Raw genomic sequence first — 24,427 nt, forward strand, 5'->3', positions numbered from 1 at the left:
TTGGAGTAGGAGGTAATTAATAGTATCCGCCTTTAAAAATTATATTAGTAGTTGGGCCTTTTAAATTATAGCTTTATTAGGGTTTATGTTGATGGATTATAAGCTGCACATATGAAAGTATAGAATTTGATTAGTCTTGACAAATATATTTATCCTTGAGATTGTCACTGCGCTTAAGATAATGAATTTATCAGTTACCTCCAAATGTTTTCTGTGTGCCTTTATAATCCCTTCCTCCCTCAGCACCTCCCTTGACCTCAGGGCTGAGACAACCACTAATCTGCTTTCTATTACTATGTATCGTTTGCATTTTCTAGACTTTTATCTACTAATATCTTCATACTATGTACTCTTCTTGTCTAGCTTCTTTTACTCAGTTTAATTGTTTTGACACTCATCCATGATTTTTTTTATACCAATGGTTTGTTACCATTTACTGTTGGGTATTATTCTATTTTATGGATATACTGCATTTTGGGATATTTGGGTGAGTTTCAGTTATTGATGATTACAGAGAAAGCTGTCATGAACATTTTTGTACAATATTTTGAACATATGCTTTCATATCTATTGGTTAATAGGAGTGGGATGGGTGGGTCACATGATAGTTCTGTGTTTAACTTTTTCAGAAATTGCTGTTTCCTAGTGTAGTTGTACCACCAGCAGTGTATTGGGATTCCAGTTTTTCCACAGCTGTGCAAGATCTTGGTGTAGTCAGTCTTTTTAAACGGTAATCATTCTAGTAGATACAAAGTCACATCTTATTGTGGTTTTAACTTGCATTTTCTTGATGGCCAGTGATGTTGAGCAATTTTTCATGTGCTCATTTGCCATTTGTATATCTTTTTTGGTGAAGAGTCTATTTGAATATTTTGCTCATTTAAAAAAGTATTTGGGTTGTTTGTTCCTTTATTGAGTTGTAAGAGTTCTTTGTGTATTCCAGATACAAGTTCTTTGTTAGATACATGTTTTGCCTAAATTTTCTCCCAATGTTTGGTTTATCTTTTTATTTTTTTATTTTATTTATTTATTGGCTGTGTTAGGTCTTCATTGCTGCACATGGGCTTTCTCTAGTTGTGGCAAGAGGGGGCTACTTTGTGGTGTGTGGGCTCCTCATTTCAGTGGCTTCTCTTGTTGTGAAGCATGGGCTCTAGGCATGTGGGCTTCAGTGGTTGTGACACATGGGCTCAACAATTGTGGCTCATGGGCTGTAGAGTGCAGGCTTAATAGTTGTGGCACATGGGCTTAGTTACTCTGTGGCATGTGGGATCTTCCCAGAGCAGGGCTTGAACCCATGTCCCCTGCATTGCCAGGCTGATTGTTAACCACTGAGTCACCTAGGAATTCCCTGGTTTGTCTTTTTGTTTTGTTTTCTTTTTTTTTTAAGGTTTGTTTTTTGTTTTTATTATTTTTCTTTAAACAATTGCCAAGACTGGAATCAAAGATAAATAGAAGGCACAGCAGTTTTTCTCTGGTTTTGTGTTATTCAGATTTTGAAAATTTTTTTGTTTTTTTCATTTTTTTACAAATACAAATTAAACATGAAAAAACTCTACTTCAAAAAAAATCTAACAGTTCAAGAAAAGCTTATCAGCTGCATTCTAGACATTTAAAACCTATCTCACAATTTCAGTGGTAAAAGCAGTAGGTTTTGGAACTGTTTTGTGATCACGTATCAAAAGGAAAACTCCACTAACACCTTTTATTCAGTTTTTAACCATACCAGCGAGAATCAAAATTGTCAATTTTTCCAACAGCAATTTCTCCACACCAGAAGGTAGTCATGACTCTCAAAGAAGAAACAATATGGGTTTTTTCTGCCTTCAAAATGTTTATCATATCCTGTAATTCTCAGAGGCTTTTGAATCACGTAGAAAATAAGTAATAAATATTCCAATGAATGAAACATACCAAATGTCAGTAATAAGTGAGACACATTTCTTTGGGAAAACTGTTAAAAAAAAAAAAGAAAAATTCAGTCTGTATATGCAAATAAAGCAAGGAATTCAGTCTCTTTTTTTCTTCTTTAAAAATCCGTTTTTCCTAAAATATCATTCCACAAAATTGGAAGTGAAGGACTAAAAAAGGTGAGAGGAGAGAGTTGGGGAAGGAGCACACACCATTAACACAAAAAGTAAAATTGTACAAACTTAAGCAGTTTGTGGATAGACTAAGGTCATATTCCAAGATACCAAAGGCTGGCTGAAGAACTTCACCATTCTGTGGGAGCTGGGGTTTGTACTGTTGTCTGAAGATCGGTGAAGAACAAATCACTGCCTCGGAGCAGTGCTCCCTCCCACTCCAAATCCTGGTTTCTGCACCATGCCTCCATGGGGTGGGCCTCTCATCCCACCACCCAGCCCACCTCGAGGGCCTCCAGGTCTCTGCAGGCGGTTATCTCAGCGGTCCCCTTCCCGGGCGGCTCGAGTCTTCTTTTCTTCCACATTCAGGTGGACCTCACCTCTGAACATGATGGGCCTGTTGCTAGGCACCTTCAGAACAGGCTCAGAATCATCAAACACAACAAACCCAAAATTGGGTAATTTCCCACCACTGTTAATACGCAGCTCCACTACATTCCCATAACTTTGAAAAAAATCTTTAAGCTCTGATGTGTCCACCTCATGAGGCAGGTTGCCGATGAAGAGCTGGTGACTGTCAGGATGTCTAACGATTCTTCGGAGTTCAACATCACCTTGCTCACCAGCCTCACGGACTGGTCTAGGTCCCCTCTGGGGAGGAACACTTATTCGCTGTTCTCGCACCCTTTGATCTCTCTGAGGCCTCTGCAGTGGAATCTGAGACTCCGGCTTAGACTCCGGACGAGGCTGTGAAGCTGGTACTTTAACAACATGAGGTGGTATCCCAGTAACTGGAACAGCTCCACTGGGTGGAAGGTTCTTACTGGTCACAGATGCCCATGAAAAGGTTCTCAAGTCCTCTTTCACTGTCTGGGCTATGCCTGCAGGCGCTGGAGAAGAACTCTTCTGAGCATCCTCAGGAGCAATTTCTTCCAATACTGGCTCAGACTTTTCCTCTTGGACTTCCGATACAGATTCTTTCTCCAGTTCTGGTTCAGGATCAGGCTCTGGTTCAGCAACGCATTCTTCTAAATGTTCTTCTAAGTCATTGCTGACAGTCTGATCATAGAAAGTTCCAGAATCATCAGGTACCACCTCAGGTGTCTGCTGTCTTTCTTCAGGTTCCTCTACTTCTTCTTCAGATTCCTCCTGAGGCTCAGTGACGAAGCCACCAAAGACTTCATCTTGGTATCTGAAGGTATCATTGTGAACATAGAACTTATTTGCAACAGAGCCCTCAGGAGCAAGGACAAAGGTCTGCATGAATCTCCTCAAACCCTGGTTGTTGTTAGAGAGCAAGCCCATCATCTGGACCACCACACCATCATTCAGAGTGGCCTGAGCATCGACATGGCGGATCTTAGTGTGGCAGTTGGTGAAGTTTTGTGACATCACTTTCCTATGGATTTCCTTCTGTCCATAGACTGCATCTGCTGGCTTTCCATTTGAATCCAATCCCCCATGGACATAAGAGTTCTTTCCATAAAATCTGTGCAGCATGTCTGGGGCCTGGTTCAGCAGTGTGTAATACTGTCTCACAAATTCCCGCCCAACCAGCAGGGGACTAGGCTTCTCCATAACCATTGCTTTGGTCAATTCAACCTGCACGGCTGAGCGGGAGAGGAACAAGCGCTGCTCCATGGCACGGCGAAAGGCAAAAAAAACCCTCACGCAACTGCGTCCGCACACTTTTTGTTTTCTTAACAATGTCCTTTGAGGAACAGAAATTTTAAATTTTGGTGAAGTCCAATTTATCAGGTTTTTTTTGCATCATGCTTGCTTTTGGTGTTGGATCACAGTCACAAAGACTTTCCCCTGTTTTCTTTTATAGAAATTTTATAACTTTTAGGTTTTACATTCAGCTCAATGCCTACTTTGAGTTAATTTTTGTATTTGATGTATATGGATCAAAGTTAATTTTTTTTGCATTTGCAGAGCCAGTTGTTCTAGCATCATTTATTTTTATTTTTTAATTAAAAAATTTTTTTGACATTCAACCTCATAAGACTTTTAATTTTTAATTTTCCACATGCTTTTTTTTCTAGCATCATTTATTAAAAAGATTATCTTTTCTTGCCTCTGTACCTTTGTTGAAAATCAATCTTCTGTATATGATGGGTCTATTTCTTCACTTTTCATTCTCTTACACAGAACTATTTGCCTATTTTTATGCCAATACTTTACTATTTTGATTACCATAAGCTTTATAATGTCTGAATAAGATAGTGGAAGTCCTTCAACTTTGTTCTTTTTTTAATTTGTTTGATTATGCTGGGTCCTTTGTCTTCCATATAAATATTATAATCAGCCTGCCAATTTGTACACAAGAGGCTACTGGGATTTTGATTGGGATTGTGTTGAATCTATTGATCAATTTGGAAAGAACTGTAATCTTAACAACATTGACTCTTCTGATATCTAAATAAATGGATACATCTCTCCATTTATTTAGATCTTTGTCAGTTTTCCTCAGCAGTGTTTTGTAATTTTCATTGTATAGGTCTTACACGTCTTTTTATCAGATTTATTCACTTTTTTCTTTTCTTATAAATTTATTTATTTATTTATTTATTTATTTATTTATTGGCTGTGTTGGGTCTTTGTTGCTGCACAAGGGCTGTCTCTAGTTGCAGCGAGTGGGGACTAATATTCATTGTGGTGTGTGGGCTCCTCATTGTGGTGGCTTCTCTTGTTGCAGAGCACAGACTCTAGACGTGTGGGCTTCAGTAGTTGTAGCACACGGGCTCAGTAGTTGTGGTGCATGGGCTTACTTGCTCCCCAGCATGTGGGATCTTCCTGGAGCAGGGATTGAACCCATGTCCCCTGAATTGGCAGACAGATTCTTAACCACTGCGCCACCTAGGAAATCCTTCACTTTTTTCATGCTATTGTTAATAGTATTTAAAAAAAATTTGGTCTCTGATTGTTCCTTGCTAGTATATAGACACAACTGATTTATGTATATTGATCTTTTATTCTTTAACTTTGTTAAACTCACTTATTAGTTCTAGTAGCTTTTTCATATATTCCTTAGGGTTTTCTACATAGGTGATCATTTCACCTGTAAATAAAGATATAGTTTTACTTTTTAAAAAAAATTTTTATTTATTTATTTATTTAATTTATTGGCTGTGTTGGGTCTTTATTGCTAACCGTGGGCTTTCTGTAGTTGCAGCAAGCAGGGCTACTCTTCATTGCAGTGTGCAGGCTTCTTATTGCAGTGGCTTCTTTTGTTGCACAACTGGCTTCTCTTATTGCACAGCATGGGCTCTAGGTGCACAGGCTTCATTAGTTGTTGTGCATGGGCTTAGTTGCTCCACGGCACGTGGGATCTTCCTGGACCAGAGCTTGAACCTGTGTTCCCTGCACTGACAGGCAGATTCTTAACCGATGCACCACCAGGGAAGCCCGATATACTTTTACTTCTTGTCTTCCAATTTGTATGCCTTTTATTTTTCTTTCTTGCCTTATCGCACCAAATTGACTGTTCCTTATGTGTTGTGCTCCATGATTCTGAAAGGAAGCTATGTTATCCTAAAAAAAGGACTCTGCCCCATTCTAGATTACTGTGTACTAGGTAAGATGCACAGCCTGAGCCCTAGTAACAGGATTACAGATTAAATACCGGCATTTCCTTCTTCAGAATATTGTCATTACATTTACCCTTCCTCCACCCATTTCCAGGGCAAGTTTCTCTGCCAGAAGAGAGGCATTTGTAGATTAGTTATCTTCTCAAAAATACATAGTTATCTCCAGTAAAGGCTACATGAAAATCATTTGGCAAGGAAAGGACTTATGAACAAATAGGCCAAATAGTGAAGTATGTAGTGTTTGTCTGTGGTGGAATTTTGCCCTCCTTAGTACCTCTTTCCTTGAAATGGTGGTGATTTTACTCTTGTCTCTATGGCCTGCAGTGTCCCATCTAGGTTTCCCCTCTCTGAGCTACATGAATGCTCCAGACTACCTCCCAATTGTCCTCCTCTATCAGAATGTAAGTGTTCTGATTTCTATTATTCCCAGTTAGTTAATTGGACCTTCTTGTCACATAGCTCCTAATTGGAAAACCATTGGGTAAATTAAGGATGTGCATTGGATCCTTGAACAACATGGGTCTGAACTGTGAGGGTCCCCTTCTACTCGGATTTTTTTCAGTAAATATGTACTACAGTGTTATGTGATCTAGGGTTGGTTAAATCTGTGGATGTGGAACCACAGATAAGGAGGGCTGACTGTAAAGTTATATGTGAATTGACTGCAGAGGGACCATGCCCCTAACTGCCGCATTATTCAAGGGTCAACTGTATTACCTTTCTGGAGGGAATTGTATTTTTTACAGTTTTATTGAGATATAATTAACATACCAATTAATTCATTTAAAGTGTAAATGAATTGAATGGTTTTCTAGTATATTCACAGAAATGAGTAACTATCATCACAATCCGTTTAAGAACATTTCATCACTTCAAAAAAAAACCCTCACCCTTTAGCTATCACTTTCTTATCACTCTTATCTCCTCTTCCCCTTCTCCCAGGCCTAAGCAAGCACTAATCTACTTTCTGTCTTTATAGAATTGCCTATTCTGGGTTTGTCACATAAATGAGATAATATAATATGTGGTCTTTTGTGACTGGCCTCTTTTACTTAGCATAATGTTTCCAAGGTCCATCCATGGTGTAGCATGTCTCAGTAGTTTATTCTTTTTTATGGCCAACTAATATCATTCTGTTGTATGAATATACCACTTTTGGTGTATCCATTTGTCAGCTGATGGGTATTCGGGTTGTTTTCATTTCTCTTGGGTGCATATCTAGGAGTAGAATTTCTGGGTCATATGTTTGACCAAATGAGGAACTTCCAGATTGTTTTCCAAAGTATATGTACCATTCCCACCAGCAGTTTATAAAGGTTCTGATTTCTTCATATCTTTGCCAGCACTATAATTTTCTTGAAAAAAAATTAAACCATCCTAATAGGTGTGAAGAAGCATCTTGTGGTTTTGATTTGCATTTCTTTAATGACTAATAACGTTGAGCATCTTTTTTATATGCTTCTTGAATTTGAGTATCTTCTTTGGAAGAATGGCTTCAAATTCTTTGCCTTTTAAAAAATTTGGTTATTTATTTTGTTCTTATTGAGTTGTAAGCATTCTTTATATATTCCTGATACAAGTTCCTTATTAGACAAATGATTTGAAAGTATTTTCGTTTTCTTGATGGTTTCTTTCATGCACAAATTTTTTTTATTTTGATGAAGTCCATTTTATCTGTTTTTTTTTTTTTTGCAAAACTGTTTATGCTATTCTGGGTCCCTTGCAATTTCATATGAATTTTAGAATTAGCTTGTTAATTTCTGTAAAGAAGTCAGCCAGGGTTCTGATAGGATTACATTGAGTCTGCAGATCAATTTAAAGATATAGTTGGCCCTCTGTATCTGTTGATTCTGATACCATGGATTCAACCAGCTTTGGATTTGGGATTGCCATGTACACACTGCTGTATTTAAAATGGATAACCAACAAAGACCTACTGTATGGCACAGGGAACTCTGCTCAATATTATGTAATAGCCTAAATGGGAAAAGAATTTGAAAAAGAAAAGATACATGTGTATGTATAACTGAATCACTTGTACACCTGAAACCAACACAACATTGTTAATCAACTATGCTCTAATATAAAATAAAGTTTAAAAACAAAAAACACTTGAAAAAAAATTCCAGAAAGTTCCAAAAAGCACAACTTGATTTTGCTGTATGCTGGCAACTATTTACATAGCATTTACATTGTATTATGTATTGTAAGTAATCTAGAGGTAATTTAACATGGGGGGGTGTGCATAGATAATGTGCAAATACTACACCATTTTATATAAGGGACTTGAGTATCCGAGGTTTTTGGTATCTGCAGAGGGTGGGGGTGAAGGGATGAAAGTTCCCCTGCGGAAACTGAGGGATGACTACATTTCCATATTAACAATGTTAAGTCTTCCAATTCATGAACATGGAGGGTTTTTCCATTTATTTATGTCTTTAATTTTTTTTCAGCACTGCTTTTTGATTTTCAGAGTATAAGTTTTGTACTTAGTTTGTTAAATTTCTTCCTAAGTATTTTATTCTTTTTGATGCTTTTATAAATGGAATTGTTTTCTTAGGTTCATTTTTTTGTTTGTTCATTGCTAGTGTATAGACATACAGCTGATTTCTATATATTGATCTTGTATCCTGGCACCTTGCTGAACTTGTTTCTTAGTTCTATTTGTTTTTAATTGGATTTCTTAGCAGTTTTTTTCAGAAAATGACATCCCCCACAGCATAATTTGCAGGAGACAGCTTCCGCTGCTATTCTGTGTATTCATGAGAGAGGCCAAGAGAAGGCCTGCAATGAAATCTGGTATGATTTCTACACTTCTGGATGCTCCAACTACATTCTTCCTCACACAATAATGTTTTTCTAAGATTTTATGAAAAATTTTTAAACGTAGTTGAAAGAATAGTTTAGTGAACATCATAGTCTTACCACTTAGCTCTACAGTTTACATTTTATATTTGCTTTATCATGTATCTATCTCTGCAACTATCCTGTTACTTAGATGTATTTCATAAGTTAATGACAGTACACTTCTCTGTAGAATTTCAGCATGAATATCATTAACTAGAGCTAAATATTTGTTTACTATTTTAAAAAGTGAAATTTACATAGAATGAAATGCATAAATCTTAAGCATACCATTTGGTGAGGTTTTTTTGTTGTTTTGTTTTGTTTTGTTTTGTTTTGGTGAGTTTTGACTAATGTGGACATTGATGTAATCCAAATCGCTCTTAAATTTTGGGATAGTACCACCCCAGAAAGTTCCCTTGTTTCCCTTCCAAGACAGTCCTCCCTTCTCACTCCCAACTACCAGGTGACCACTCTTCTAATTTTTTTAAACCATAGCTTAGTGACCTATCTAGGACTTTATGTAGGTAGAATAGTGTAAACTCTCTTGTGTAAGGCTTCCTTAATTCAGCCTTTTGAGATTCATTCATGTTGTTGCATGAATTAGTAATTTGCTCCTTTTTATTCCATTATGTAACCATATGTTTATTTATTTTCCTGTTGATGGATACCTGGATTGTTTTCTTTTTTAAGTTATTATGAATAAAGCTGCTGTAGCATTGAACATGTCTTTCTGTGGATATGTGCTTACTTCTCGCTTAAAGGAATATCTAGGAGGGAAGTTACTGAGTCATAGCTTTGGTGTATATGTGGTTGTATAAGAAACTACCAGTACTTTCCCCCAAATGGTTGTACTGTTTTTCATGTTTGCCAAAAATGAGGGTTGTGTTTGCTATACATTGTTGCCAAAATTTGGTATTGTCCATGTAGAAAATTTTAGCCTCTCTGGTTCTTGTGTGGGTGGTTTAATTTGCATTTCTCTGAAGAATGAATGACAGAGAGCACTATTTCACTTACTCTTTGACTATTTGTAACTCTTCCTTTGTAAAGTGTCTGCTTCAGTCTTCTACATATTTTAAAATTGGATTGTTTGCCTTTTTGTTAGGGAGTTGTAGAAATCCTTTAAATATCCTAAATACCAGTTCTTTGTCAGATATATGTATTTTGAATATTTTCTTCCAGAGGTGTGTCTTACCTATTCATGTTTTTAAAAAATTTTTTTAAAAAATTTATTTATTTATTGGCTGTGTTGGGTCTTTAATGCTGCACATAGACTTTCTCTAGTTGTGGCGAGCGGGGCCTACTCTTCGTTGTGGTGCGCAGGCTTCTCTTTGTGGTGGCTTTTCTTGTTGTGGAGCACAGGCTGTATGCACTTGGGCTTCAGTAGTTGCGGCAGATAGGCTCAATAGTTGTGGCACATGGGCTTAGTTGCTCCTCAGCATGTGGAATCTTCCTGGAGCAGGGCTTGAACCTGTGTCCCCTGCATTGGCAGGTGGATTCTTAACCACTGCACCACCTAGGAAGTCCCCTTACCTATTCATTTTTATTAATAGTGTCTTTGTTGAGCAGAAGTGTTGAGTTTTGATGAATTCTAATATTAGTTTTTTTTTCTTTTATAGTTGTTGCTTTCTGTGTCCTGTCTGTGAAATCATTGCCTATCTTCAAGTCGTATATATTCTTCTGTGTTTTCTTTTAGGACCTTTGAAGTATTAACTTTCATATTTCAAATTATTTTTTATTTATATTGTCAAAAAGTTGTTGAGCTTTATTTTTTCTTATAGATTTATAGTTATTCGGTCTCACAATACTTTAATACTTTTCTTTGAATTACTTCATTTCATAACCAGATCTTGTAGATATTTGATTTTTGTTTGTTTTTACCAACCCAGACTTTTACCTTTGCATTGTCTTCTGCTGTGTACTAAACTGTCATTTGGAAGTTTTAAAAAGAAGAAAGGAAGAACTTGAGTCTACAAGTGGTCAGCTCTGCATCAGTCAGTCTCTGCTAGACTTTTCTGTATGCTATAGGGTCAAAAGTTCTAAAGAACAGGATTAAAGATGCAGGAAAAAGAAACTAAGTTTGCAACCAAAGGTTCAGTTTAATCCTGAAAAAATCAATTGATGAGAAACTTTCAACATTCATATATTTTACTCTCTGTTAAAGCCTAAGAGCTTTTTGAGGCCGAGACTATCTTCTTTCATCAAATAACTGTTGGACAACTAGAATCCAATATGATAATAACTTCTATTCATGTAGCACTATGTAGTTTATAAAATACTCTCACAGATAAATTAAGTAAAGCAGTTATTATTCAGCTCATTAAAAGAGAGAGATGAGTACATTGAAATGTTGAATGGCTGGGTAAGTTACCCACGGTTGTCAAGCTAGTACACGGTGAGGCTAGGGCTAGAATTGAGATCCTTCTGACTCTGAGTTCAGGGATTCCATCTCAGTGTGCTGCTGGACTGGCATTCAGTCCTCCTGAGATGAAAAGTAAATTTCCTTGATCTCTGTCCACTTAAATCTGTCTTTCTCCTTCGCCACCCCCCTCCTCTTTTCTCCTATCCCATCTTTTGTGCACAGTGCCCTGCATCAGGACACTGAAATGGTTACAGGTTAGCAGTACACTTAGTGCTGTATAAAATGTGCAGACAGCCTGTTTAGTGTCCTTTTAGAGCTGATACTTTGAAATAACTTAGCAGATACATTAAATTGGCTTTCATTTTAATACAGCAGCACGTTTCTTCTGAATATGATTTTCTTTTCTAAAAAGTTCTCGCATCTTTTTAAAAATTAATAGATTTTATTTTTTGGAGAAGTTTTAAGTTTACAGAAAAATTGAGCAGAAAATCCAGAGAGTTACCTATACTGCCACTCTTCACACACACACACACACACACACACACACACACACACACACACACACACACACACACACACACGCATTTTCCCCTGTTATTAGCATCTTGTATTAGTGTGGTATATTTGTTACAGCTGATGAGCCAATATTAACACATTATTCTTTTTTTTTAACTTTTTATTTTATATTGGAGTATAGTTGATTAACAATGTTATGATAGTTTTGGCACATTATTCTTAACTAAATCTCATAATTTACATTAGGGTGCATTCATTCTGTTGTATATTCTATGGGTTTTGACAATGTACAGTGACATTATCCACTATTACAGTATCATACAGAGTAGTTTCACTGCCCTAAAATCCATTGCTTTCCACTTCCTTTATCTTTCCCTCCCCCCAGTCCCTGGTAACCACTGATCTTTTTATAATTTATATAGTTTTGATTTTTCCAGAATGTTATATGTTGGAACCATACAGTATGTAGCTTTTTCAAATTGGCTTCTTTTACTTAGTAATATGCATTTAAATCTTCTCCATGTCTTTTTATAGCTTGAAACCTCATTTCTTTTTATCACTGGCTTATAATCCCATCATATGGATGTACCACAGGTTGTTTATCCTATTGAAATATTCTCAATATCAGCTCTACTTTGGTAAAGCATAAACATGTTTTTATTTTTTTTTAAGAGATGGGAAAAAAACCCTGCCTGTTAGGAAATGAATCAGTTCCCTTTGCAAGGGAAAGGAGTGGGGAGTACACATTCTCTTCAGACCTAAAAAGTTTAAATGGGGCACACAGAAGGACTTTGACTGAGAATCATCCCCATGTCCCTCCAGAACAGGCACTGTGTGCAAGAGTGTCACAGGAATCTGAATAAATGAGTCCGTTATCATTGTGAGAACCCCAAAGTCTTTCCATAAAAATGCCTCTCTGTTTGTTTTTCAGTTTGCCAGGAAGCTGTCTGGGAAGCCTTCAGGACTTTTTGGGATCGACTTCCTGGGCGTGAGGAATTTCATTACTGGATGAATTTGTGTGAGGATGGAATCACAACTATATTTGATATGGGCACACATTTTAGTCAGTCTGTGGAACATAGAAGCTTAATTATGAAGGTAAATGTAGTAACAAGGGAATTACTGGACTGTTGTAGGAGCGCGTATATGTAGCTCAGGCCTAAAGGAAGAAAGAGCAAATGCCAAATCCCTGCCTTACTCTTTTTTATTGAATTAAGCTGTTCAAGTGACCTACTATAGGGCGGCTAGTCTTTGTATCCCTAGCTTTAGCCATTATAATAAGCATTATTGACCCAGCAAGAGCCTCAGGCTTTTTATAAATGTAAATATTTGGAAATAATTCTCAGCAAAGATTTAGGCTAAGAATATAAATCTGTGAGAGTCAAGCATTCTTGCCAGAGTTTTGCATCTTATCAATTCAGAGTGGTACAAATGACTCTAATTAAGACAGAGGATGTAGGTCACTGGATAAATGTTTAGTAAAGTATAAATGTGGTTCTCGTTAATGAATTTGCTTCCTTGTTTTCCTTGTTTTAGATTTAGTTTATTCTTAGCAAAGGATAGATCAGCATGCACATAGACAGACGACCTGCCCACCTTCCCCCTCTCATGTTGCGTGCGTGTATTCGTGACAGGAGAATGAAACTGTTTAGGTGCATGTGGTGGATTCTCATGCTGTGCGATAGGCCCCTTACATCCTTCTTCCTTTTGTTCAAGTCCTACATGTCTTCAGCTCAGATGTAACCACCTTTGTGAGGAATCAACCCCCAGCCCTGCAGATTTAGTTCCCATAATCCTTTGAACGCCATAATTCTTGATTCATTCTTTAATGTGGTACTTCTTACATTTTATTATTATTCGTTATATATGTATATGTGGGCCAATGTATCAGAACGGTAGACTAGAATTGGCAGGAGATCAGACTGGAGGGGTGGATAACTTCACAAGTTTGTAGTTGATAGGGAACCATTGAAGGGTTGTAAGCAGGTACGTCATGGGGGCTCATTGGACAGTTCTGAATCGTAAAATGGTTATTATGGTTTCTATACGCCATACGATAGATCAGAGGGGACAGATAAGCAGCAGTCGGTTCAGTACTCCAGGCCCGAGAGGATGAGAGTCCTAACCAGACCGTGAGATGGAGAAAGGGAGCATAGGGGTTATAGCAGGAAAAAGATTAATGGGACTTTGTGATGGATTGGATGGGAGTGGGATAGGATGAGGAATGGCCTGGGAAGCTTCCCAGCTTCTGGCTTGGATGACTACCACCAAGAACTCAGGCAGAGAAGCAACTTGTGGATGCTGACAGGGAGACTGAGTTTGCTTTCTCATGTGTTGTTTTGAGCCATCTGTGAAATGTGAATTGTTTGATATTTAGGTATGAAACCAAGAATGGTCTGGGTTATAAATACAGACTTGCGGTAGTAATTGAAATCATAAGAGTGGCTGAGAAGGTTACTTAAGCAATCACTGGCTGTCTAAAATCTGAAGGAAGCTTGATTTTATCTTTCTTTTAATAATTAAAATATAGTTGATTTACAGTGTTGTGCTGATTTCCTCTGTACAGCAAAGTGATTCAGTTATACATATATATACATTCTCTGATTTTAAATATATATTTAAATATAACAACATTATGTGTAAATAGTAACAACTGTTTACACATAAGTGGTGAATTTATGTGATTAACACTCTTTATCAGAACTCAGAACTCCAGCATTTGTACAAATAACCACCATGCTGGCCTGTGTAATTTTAAAGCTAATAGTATAACCTGATAAAATGATGATTTTGCTATATGCTTATATGTATCTTGAGAGGGATTAATTAAAGGAAATAAAATTGCAGTTGAAGCTGCTGGATGATTAAAATTTAAAAAAAGAAGAGTGGCTAAAATTATTCTAGGAGAGTCTGTAGAGTAAGAAGAGCCTCGAGTTATTTATAAATATCTTGGGAATTATTTAGAGTAATAGTCTCTCTATTTTACAGATGAGGAAATGGAGGCCCAGCATGAGAGATTTTGGGATTTGCCTCTATAGCTAAGAAGGAGAAAATGGAATTTGAGACTAGGTCTTCTGATTCCAAATTAGTGTTCTTTTTATCATATTGGTCTCAAAATAAAGCCACTAATTTAGAGGAAACTTGGAGACAATTTACTTTGGAGTGCCCCAGAGGAATAATCCAGCTATTGATACAATTTATCTTTGTGTCTGAATTCTGGAGAATCAGATTTCATAGTTATTTTATCCACATGATTATATTATTCTATGATGAGAGTTTCTGTAAATGTATTCGATCACAAAACACTTTGGTTCTAAGTCTATGGAAGGGTAATGTAAAAACTCTACCCATTTCTAACCAGTAGACCTTTTTGGAATGATTAGCAGATAACTTCTGTTAATCTGTGCCCAGTAAGAGAGCACAGGGACTTTTGGGCACATACAGAGACTGTCGGGACATTCTTGCAGTCACAAAACAAACTTGCATCATTAGTACCTTGCTTTTACTATTTCTCTAGCCATAGAGTATAACAACATAGATTCTGTGTTAGGGCATTAGTGTTCTATATGCAAGAAGTTTTGTTTCCTGCTTAATAACTTATTAATTCACATAGTCATTTTTATATTTTTGTTTTCCTTAGAAACTGACATACGCGAAGGAAATTATCAGCACGTGAGTGTCTTTTTTCCTAAGTTCATGTTTGGCAACTGAAATGTATCATAGCTATTTAAGACTCATCCCAAGTTTAATGATTCCTTCCTATCTTCTTGCCAGTTCCTGCAATGACCAGGCCTGTGGGTAAGTCTCAAATGCTTTTCCTCATTTTGAGGTCACTTCCATTTCCAGACCACCTCCACAGCCACTGTGCTTGTTTACTGCCTGACCTTACTGGGAAGCAGACTTGCTCCTCTCTCTTGGGTGAGAAAATAGATTTTTGGAAATGGAATACAAAACAATCTACCGTAGTTGAGGCTGATAGGATAATGATAATACTGATCTAAAATGGTACACTTTAGTGGAGGATGCCTTATTACATGATGGGTTGTGGTGTGGGTTGCTTTATTGTGTAATGGCGATTATGATCTTGAAGCATAGGAACAGCGTGACCTTGATGAATCCTCTGGTGGTGTGAGTCTTGGCTCTGTGGGCCTTTAGGCTTAGGATTAAGGCCATTTCTGGCTCCTGAGCAGGAGCAGGGCAAAGTAGGTCATGGAGGGTGAGGGATTTTGAGCCTACAGGAACTAAAGATTTCCAATTCTACCCATACTCAAGATACCTAGATTATGCTGGCGTGTAGGTGATTTTTTTGGAGAAACATCCCTAGGGCATGCAATTCAGGTCAGAGTCCATCAAGTTAGATGGAAGGACAGATTGAAAAACCAGCTAGGTGAGTCACTGTCCAAAGGTCTAGCTTGGGCAGCAAAGTCTAGGCAAAAGCATAGTTAGAGTACATCTGTGGGTGGTCATGGGGGTATATGTTAGTTTCAAATCAGACGTGAGTAAACAGGAGGGCAGTGGGACTCCTTGTGGTCTCACTTTGTAGAGCTAACAGTACCACTGAGCCTATGCTGGGGCCTGGGATTGAGTTCCTACTTAGATGTGGGGCCATGTGGTGCTTTAGGTGTGGTTCTTCACCTCGGAGAGGCAGAGCTTGGAGGCTCCCTGTGGTTGCCATTGCAACACGTAATGCAATAGACTAAATAATCTGGTGGGTCTTACCAGTGCCAGTAATCTTCATGGTTGTACCACTAAAAATGATAGCACATCTCCCATATCTTGTATGGTTAAGAAGATATGTAAATATGCAAATATTTTATAAAAAGATATTAAAAACCGTAATAAATATGGCTCTTAATCTGGGAGAAGCCTTAGAGTTTGCCTGTGAAAATGAACACGGAAAATGTCTCCAGCCAGACATCTTGAAAGCATCTCCTTTTAGCTCTAGTCACCACTTAACTCCCTGTCATCTTGTCTTGCTGCTGTATGTTCAGAAACCATTACAAAGCCCAGCCTAGGATATGTGCTCACTAAGTATTTGTTAAATGAATAATTGAGTTTCTGTTCAGTCACCCAAGTCTATTATCAGATCTCTGGTGCTATTGTCAGTTTAAGGACCGATCTTTGGATTTTTCTTTCTTGGTAAAGTCCATTAACTTAGATTTGTAGTTGAGGATGCCTATCATGATCACAAAGCCAAATACACTTTTTTTTTTTTTAGCATATGTATTATTCTGTTTGGGCAGACACATGCTACATTAACGCCTGTTTTATTATAATATGTCTTGGTGTAGGTCTGTTTGGGTTCGTCTTGTTTGGGACCCTCTGTGCTTCCTGTATCTGGATATCTGTTTCCTTCTTTAGGTTTGGGAAATTTTCAGCTATAATGTATTGAAATATGTTTCCATCCCCTTTTCTCTTTCTTCTCCTTCTGGAATCCCTATTATGCATAGATTGGCATGCTCTGTAGTGTCCCATAGGTCTCTGATATTGCTTTCATGTTTTTTTCATTTGGTTTTCTGTCTGCTGTTTTGATTGGGTAATTTCCATTATTCTATCTTCCAGATCACTTATTCTTTCTTCTGCATTATTCATTCTGCTATTCATTGCCTTTAGCTCAGCTTTTGTCTCAGCAAATGAATTTTCTAATTTGTCTTGGTTCCTCCTGTAGTTTCTAGTTCCTTTTTACAGTAATCTGAATTTCTGTCGATAACCTTTCTTAATTCCTTCAGTATTTTCATTACCTCCTTTTTGAACTCTGGGTCTCTTAGACTGAAAAGGTCTGTTTCATTGTTTGTTCCTTCAGGGGAATTCTCTTGGTCTTTTAACGGGGAGTAGTTCCTCTGCTTCTTCATTTTACTTATATTTCTCTCACTCTGTGAGTTTAGGAGAAACAATTATCTTCCATAGTCTTGGAGGCTGTTTATGTGTGTGGTCATCCCTGTGTAGCTTGCGTGGGTTTAATCTTTTTTTGGTGTGAGGGCTGTTTTTGGTTTGAATGTTTGCCGTCTCTTTCCTCAGCGTGTGCTGGCCGTTGTCCCCTTGATAGGGGGTGCACAGGTGTGAGGCCCCTGCATGCTCCCAGGAAGGGGGGTGGGCAGCGGGTCTGAGCTGCCTCTGGAGTCCGAGATGGCCCCAGAGCTTGTGTAGGCCGTGCCCTGCCGGAGAAAGAGGCTTCTGTGGTGGTCCGCCCCTCTCCTTGTGCGCCCCCCAACGATGGCCCCTTGCCTTTCTGGCGGGCCCAGACTTCTTCCTGTGCTCCTTCAGTTGTGGTGCCCCACCCCATGGCCCCCTCAGGCTGTCACCACTCAGCCGCCCCCAGCCCTCTCCCTGGATCTGACCTGTGTAGGCTGAGCCTCCGCACCCAGCCTCCGTCCCAGCCGACGGCTCAGGCTGGGCAGTGCCAGTGCCACCAACTGTCTGTGCAGGTCTCCACTGTGCACTCCACAGACCACGTGAGACCTTTGCTCTTTCACAGCTCCCTCCCAGGGGCGCAGCTCCCTTCCTTTCTCTCTCTTTTTTTCTTTTTCCTTTTGTCCTACCCAGTTATGTGGAGATTTTCTTGCCCCTTTGGAAGTATGAGTTCTTCTGTCAGCGTTCAGTAGCTGTTCTGTGAGAACTGTTCCACATGTAGATGTATTTTTTATGTATTTGTGGGAGGTGAGCTCCCCATCCTACTCTTCTGCCATCTTGACCCAACCCCCCACCCCTGTTTTATACGTGTCAAGGATTTCATACTTTTCATAATTCTTCTGCATATATTTTATTTAGTTTTTATCAGCACCTTTGTGAAGTATGTTGGGCAGGAGCTGTTCCTGTTTTAGAGATTAATTCTTGAGGCCCAGAGCAACTGAGGTATTTTCCCAAGTTATACACAAGGTTAGTGGTACATCTGGGACTGGTACCTATGATTCCTAACTCCTTACCTTGAGTTCTTTTGTTGTCGCATGCTGATCACAGTTAACAGATTCTAAAGCAAAGCAAAGTATGGGAAATTGTAAAGGGGAGTAGTAATCTAGATAGGAAATTATTGTTGGCTTGTTTTACTATATTTTTATTTTTTAATTTTTACTTCTAAAATTATTTTATTTATTTTTTAATTATTGGCTGCATTGGGTCTTCATTGCTGTGTGTGGGCTTTCTCTAGTTGCAGAGAGTGGGGGCTACTCTTCATTGCTGTGCGCAGGCTTCTCATCGTAGTGGCTGCGCTTGTTGCAGAGCATGGGCTCTAGGCTCATGGGCTTCAGTAGTTGTGGCATTTGGGCTCAATAGTTGTGGCTCACGGGCTGTACAGTGCAGGTTCAGTAGTTGTGTGTGCACGGGCTTAGTTGCTCCGAGGCATGTGGGATCTTCCTGGACCAGGGCTTGAACCCGTGTCCCCTGCATTGGCAGGCAGGTTCTTAACCACTGTGCCACCAGGGAAGCCCTACTGTATTTTTAAACATATGTTCCATGTGGCTATGTTATCTTTTGACACAATTCCATCTGAATTCCAGTGACATGAGTAGGTAGTAGCTGTGAGGGATAAACTGTGTGCTGGATAAGCTGAGGAAATGAGACAGTAGGGGGTTGTTTGCTGCTGGTATTAAGCTAAAGGTCTTAGCTGACCAACTTCAAATTTGTGGGTTGGCCTAGAAATAAAGCATTTCTGTCTCCAAACCCAATACCACTCTGTGTTCTCGTTCTGTTGTGTGACATTTTAGGGCATCCCTGCAGGAGGCACACCTAATGAGAAAATGTGAAAGAATTCTTGTCACTGTCTTGAAAGAAGTGTGGGAGGATGAGGGATTAAGTGTTGGAGTGTTAGACAAGATTTGAGTTACTGAGAGTTGCCTACTTGCCATCATTAAAATAATGTTATTTTGAATTTAGTAGGTGAAATCTAGTTCTACTCAAGTGAACAAACTTCTCCATTCTGAATGTTTACTTAGAGAATTAGCTTAAATTTGATTTTGATGTGGGGGACAATCTGACCAACCCCAGGCGAGGTCTGGTTTCTCTGCTATGTCATCCCAAATTCCTATTTTAGTTGCTGTAGTGTTGTGCTTTGTTTTATTTTGACCTCTTTGCTCTTCATACTTGCTTACTGTCCAGCTTTGACTGGGTTTCCCTTCCTCTTTCTGGGTTCTTACACATTGTGACTGTTAGGTTGTTTAGTTTATGTACGCTGCTATCGTTAAGACCAAGTAAAACTGTCCTGATCGCTCTTCTGGAGAATGTGGATCACATGAAGCCCATGTGGTGTGGAATTAACGTGGGTAGGAGGGAGGTTTCTGGATTCAGATGGGCCTGATTTACATCACAGCTCCTTCACTGGCTAGCTGTGTGACCCTGAGCAAATTCTTAATCTCTTCTAGCATGAGTTTCCTCATATGTATAAATGGGGATAACAGTGTCTTCCTCTTAAGATTGATGCCAGAATTAAGTGAGTTAACCAAGATAAAGCACTTAACACAATGCTTGACATGATAAATTTAGTTGTAGTCATTCTTGCTATTAATATTATTATTGAAAAGGGAATGGGATATGGCTAGGAGTTTTAGGTATGGCCTTGGGTCGTATCAAGTCATTGTATGACCCTGAGAAAATTGCTTTACCCATTTGGACCTCGGTTTTTCATCTATAAAATGAAGGTATTGGGAAGGGATTCTGCCTTGTGGACAGCTGATAAACTTTTCAAGCCTGATGATGTTAATGTCTGTTCCAAATGCATCCGGATCCTAGTTTTTTAAGCTCCATCTCCTGCAACCCAAGAAGCCTCTTGATACTTTCTCATCATACAGGTCTTCCTCTACTCATCATTCATCAAAATCACTTATCCAGATGTCATATTCCTTTAGGTTCTTTTGGATGACAGCTCACTTAGTAAGTGCACAAAAAATAACCAATAGTGATAGGTTTGGTGTACTGGTTTAATATGTTATTCTTTCTAGATAGTATTTTTAAAATTTATTTTTATTTATTTATTTATTTATTTTTGGCTGCGTTGGGTTTTCTTTGCTATGTGAGTTTCTCTAGTTGCGGTGAGCAGGGGCTACTCTTTGTTGCGGTGCTTGGGCTTCTCAGTGTGTTGGCTGCTCTTGTTGCAGAGCATGGGCTCTAGGCACACGGGCTTCAGTAATTGCAGCACACGGGCTCAGTAGTTGTGGCTTGTGGGCTGTAGAACACAGGTTCAGTAGTTGTGGTGCACAGGCTTTGTTGCTTCACCGCATGTGGAATCTTCCCAGACCAGGGCTTGAACCCATGTCCCCTGCATTGGCAGGCGGATTCTTAACTTCTGTGCCACCAGGGAAGTCCCTAGATAGTATTTTTAAAAACGAGAAGAATCTTTATGGTGTGATTTTTTTTAAACCTATATTTCTGAAACCTATATTTTCTACCAAAGCCTAGGGGCTTAGGAAACATTGCCCTAGTTGACTCCCCTACTCCAATGCCGGTCATTAAATGTCCTTGAAATTATCGTATTTTATCTTAATATTCTTTTAAACTTTATATTCTATTCTTTAATGTAGCCACACTTGTTTTTAATATTAAGATGTTTTAAATTCCATGTCCGTTCTTACTTAGCTCCCTGCCTATGCTTTTACTTTAAAGTAAAAAACTGATACTTCAAGATGTGTGCCATGTTCATCTGGTGGCTGTGAGCAGCCCCCTCTCCCCCCACCAGCTGATCTAGTTTAGAGCAGCAGAGCAACTTAAAGGAGTGGTTCGGAAGTGAAGGTGGGACTCACTGAGATACTGGCAAGTCTGAGAGGGGGACATTTTCCCTGTGATTAAGTCACCTTCAAAAGCTGACTTGTGGAAAGTTGAAGAGAGTCCATGACTGTAATTTACATTATATATTTTGGGGGTATGTGGAAATTTGGACTTGCAGAAACCCACCTTCTTTTCTTTAGAGCAGGGGCTTTCTCAGATTATCCTCTGATCTCTTCTGATCTTTGCTTGCACTTGCAGGGCGGCATTGTAAAAAGGTAGCCTGGGGACCTGAAACCTGTGAGCAGTGTGCACATCATTTCTCTAAGCTTGACTTTTTTTATATTAAAAAGTTTTGTGATTCTGTGATCTCTCAAATGAGATGAGATTTGGGCTGATATGTTTGCCTTAGCAACCAGTGCTTTTGTGTCTGTACCGCTTGTTGAGTTTGTAATTGGTATTTGTTGTTTGTTTTCTCTTAGCTGGTAACCTTCATAGACCATGGGTGTTTTGTTCACAATTGTATACCAACTGCTTTCTACAGTACACCGGTTGGCCAGTAGTATTTATTTATTTATACCAAAAATATCTATTTAGCATCTACTAAATGGTAGGTTCTGTTTTAGGGTGGAGATACAGCACAAGTATGGCAGGTAAGGTCCCTAATCTCATGGAGTTTGGATTCTTGAGGCAGTCTTGTTCAATAGAAATCTCTCTGTGAGGATTACTGGCCTGTCCAAAAAAGTAGCCATTAGCCACATGTGACTGTTGAACACTTGAAATGTGATTAGTGTGGATGAGGTTCTGAATTTTAAACTTTATTTAATTTTAAATCAAATTACCACATATGTCCACTGACTACCATATTAGACGACGTCATTCTAGAGGATTAAGGGCATGGACAGAGATCAGGAAGTAGATACATAAACGAACAGAATAATTTCACATAGTAATTAGAACTGAGAAGAAACAAAACAGGGTTATGAAATAGTAAGTAAGGGAGTACTTTATGTAGGGTGATTCTAGTTGAGAAGGCATCAAAAATTGTAAAATAAATCAATTGTAAAGACTATTTTCTTTTTTTTTTTAATTTGCTACTCAGTGCTTTGGTTTGGGAATCCTTATTTGGAGATCTACTGAATTCCTTTCTGGAAAAGTAAACCCCAAAATAACCCCTCACATTTCTATCATTAACTCCAAACATTTATTTTTCCTAGCCCTGAGTTGTCATCTCCAGTTCCTGTTGGTGATACCTCAGCGTTGGGAGGTATGCTTTTGTGTCTTTATTCACTTTTCTTTTAAATTGTATTATTTAATTGCAAACAAGCACATTTTTCAGCTCACATTTTAAAAATGCCATGTTTCTCTCTCTATGTGTTGTTCAAGATTCTCAAGAAAAAGTAATTCTTTTTCACTTATTTTATTACATTATGATGTGGGTACCTGAGAATCTTTAATTATTAAGTATAATATAAAGTCTGAAAATTGTTTAAAACAAATGTACAACCTAAAGGATTGTTTTAAGGCAAATACCCTGTAATCACTGCTTATGTCAAAAGGTAGAACATTTCTAGCTCCACCATTTGTCATCTGTCTTATAGAGTTTCCCAGAGTAAGAATTTTTCTGATTGTATCCTGTGGTGTACTTTAACATGTTTCTTTGACCTTTATGTTTCCTATAAATTAGTAGTTGCTTTCTTTATTTTTGATTTTATAAAAAAAGCTCTTCTGTGTTAGAAATGTCACACATATACAAAAATAGCACAGTGAGGTCCAGCTTCAACAATTATAATTTATGACCAATTCTAGCCTTCACCCAGTTCCCCTTTCTGAGAGTGTTTGTTTTATTAGATACTCCTTAAGGATAGGGACTTTGTATTCCTGGAGGCTTACACAGAGCCTGACATATAGTGGGTATCAATAAATGCTGGTGGAATGAATCATATTTATTTCTTGTGCTGAGGAGAATCTAGATAAAGGTTAGTGTCTCAAGGTTAGAATGTGCAGAATTTCTAGGATGAAAAAGCAAATGACTTATTGGAATTGCATGGAAATCAGTTCCTTATTTCTTGGTAGGAATTCTGATTTAGTCATGGACTGAATTCATACACATGTTTTTGTTTTTCTACTTAGGTGCCAGTCTCAGTGTTCCATATCCAGGGGTGACCGCCTATGAAGGTATCTCAGAGAGCAGCTTGGAGAGGCCGGAAGAGAGTGTGAGTGAGGCTCTGTTTCGTCGTTTAGTTTCTAACGTGGAGAACAGGGATTAAGAGAGATTTATAGTCCTTTGCCAGACTACACAAAACTTCAGGTGGTTCCCTTTACGGAAATGTAGGTTCTAAAACCAGTGCAGTAAGGGACTTCCCTGATGGTCCAGTGGTTAAGACTTCCAATGCAGAGGGTGCAGGTTCGATGTCTGGTCAGGGGCCTGAGATCCCACATGCCTCGTGGCCAAAAAACCAAAACATAAAACAGAAGCAATATTGTAACAGATTCAATCAAGACTTAAAATAAATGAAGTCTCCTTAAAAAAATAAATAAAATAAAACCAGTACATTAAAAAGAATCTGTGATTCCTTGGAGAGCCAAGTAAATGTGCTTTTGGTAAGGAATGGCTTCAGATTGTAAATGAAATGACTCGAGGCCTGGGGAGCTGTCATCGTGGTAAGCTCACTGTCTTTTGTGGGCTTTGTATATAATTTACTGTGAGGGTTTTTGCCTATGTTCTTCTGTCTCTTAATAAATAGTCTTCTTTTCCTCAGAGGGGAAGTATATAGATTTTATGTAGTTTAAAGAAATACCATGCTTTTTAAAAAAAAAAAAAAAATTATTTATTTTTTGGCTGCTTTGAGTCTTCATTGATGCGCGCAGGCTTTCTCTAGTTGTGGTGAGTGGGGGGCTACTCTGTTGCAGTGTGTGGGCTTCTCATTGTGGTGGCTTCTCTTGTTGCAGAGCATGAGCTCTAGGCGCGTGGGCTTCAGTAGTTGTGGCATGTGGGCTCAGAAGTTGTGGCTCATGGGCTCTAGAGTCCAGGCTCAGTAGTTGTGGCGCACGGGCTTAATTGCTCTGCGGCACGTGGGATCTTCCCAGACTAGGGATCAAACCCGTGTCCCCTGCATTGGCAGGTGGATTCTTAACCACTGTGCCACCAGGGAAGTCCCTACCATGCTTTATAAATGCATCATTATTAATAGTAGTCTGTCTACTAAACAACATTGTTGGCTTTCCATCACATTCAAAATTTTAGAAAATGTATACACTTCCAGGAAGATAGAAACATTTTGTTAGAAATTTTGTTAATTATGCATAAATCCTCGATAATATAAGCAAATTCTGATTGAACA

At 38.5% G+C, this 24,427-nt stretch overlaps 2 protein-coding genes across 2 annotated transcripts in view; one reads left to right on the forward strand and one right to left on the reverse strand.

The window, feature by feature from the left end:
* Window positions 1-24,427, forward strand: part of IMPG2 (interphotoreceptor matrix proteoglycan 2) — a 72,657-nt gene that overhangs the window by 6,600 nt on the left and 41,630 nt on the right. The window contains exons 3-6 of the mRNA XM_057697288.1: window positions 12,325-12,491; window positions 15,034-15,065; window positions 22,301-22,350; window positions 23,217-23,299. Of these exons, the coding sequence (XP_057553271.1) occupies window positions 12,325-12,491; window positions 15,034-15,065; window positions 22,301-22,350; window positions 23,217-23,299 (332 nt within the window). The remainder of the gene's footprint in view (window positions 1-12,324; window positions 12,492-15,033; window positions 15,066-22,300; window positions 22,351-23,216; window positions 23,300-24,427) is intronic.
* Window positions 2,271-3,764, reverse strand: LOC130830222 (ras GTPase-activating protein-binding protein 1-like). The gene is given in 1 exon segment (XM_057697287.1): window positions 2,271-3,764. A coding segment is annotated over 1 exon segment (1,452 nt). The 5' UTR covers window positions 3,723-3,764.

This window comes from Hippopotamus amphibius, chromosome 10, assembly GCF_030028045.1.
Source record: "Hippopotamus amphibius kiboko isolate mHipAmp2 chromosome 10, mHipAmp2.hap2, whole genome shotgun sequence".
Lineage (NCBI taxonomy): Eukaryota > Metazoa > Chordata > Mammalia > Artiodactyla > Hippopotamidae > Hippopotamus > Hippopotamus amphibius.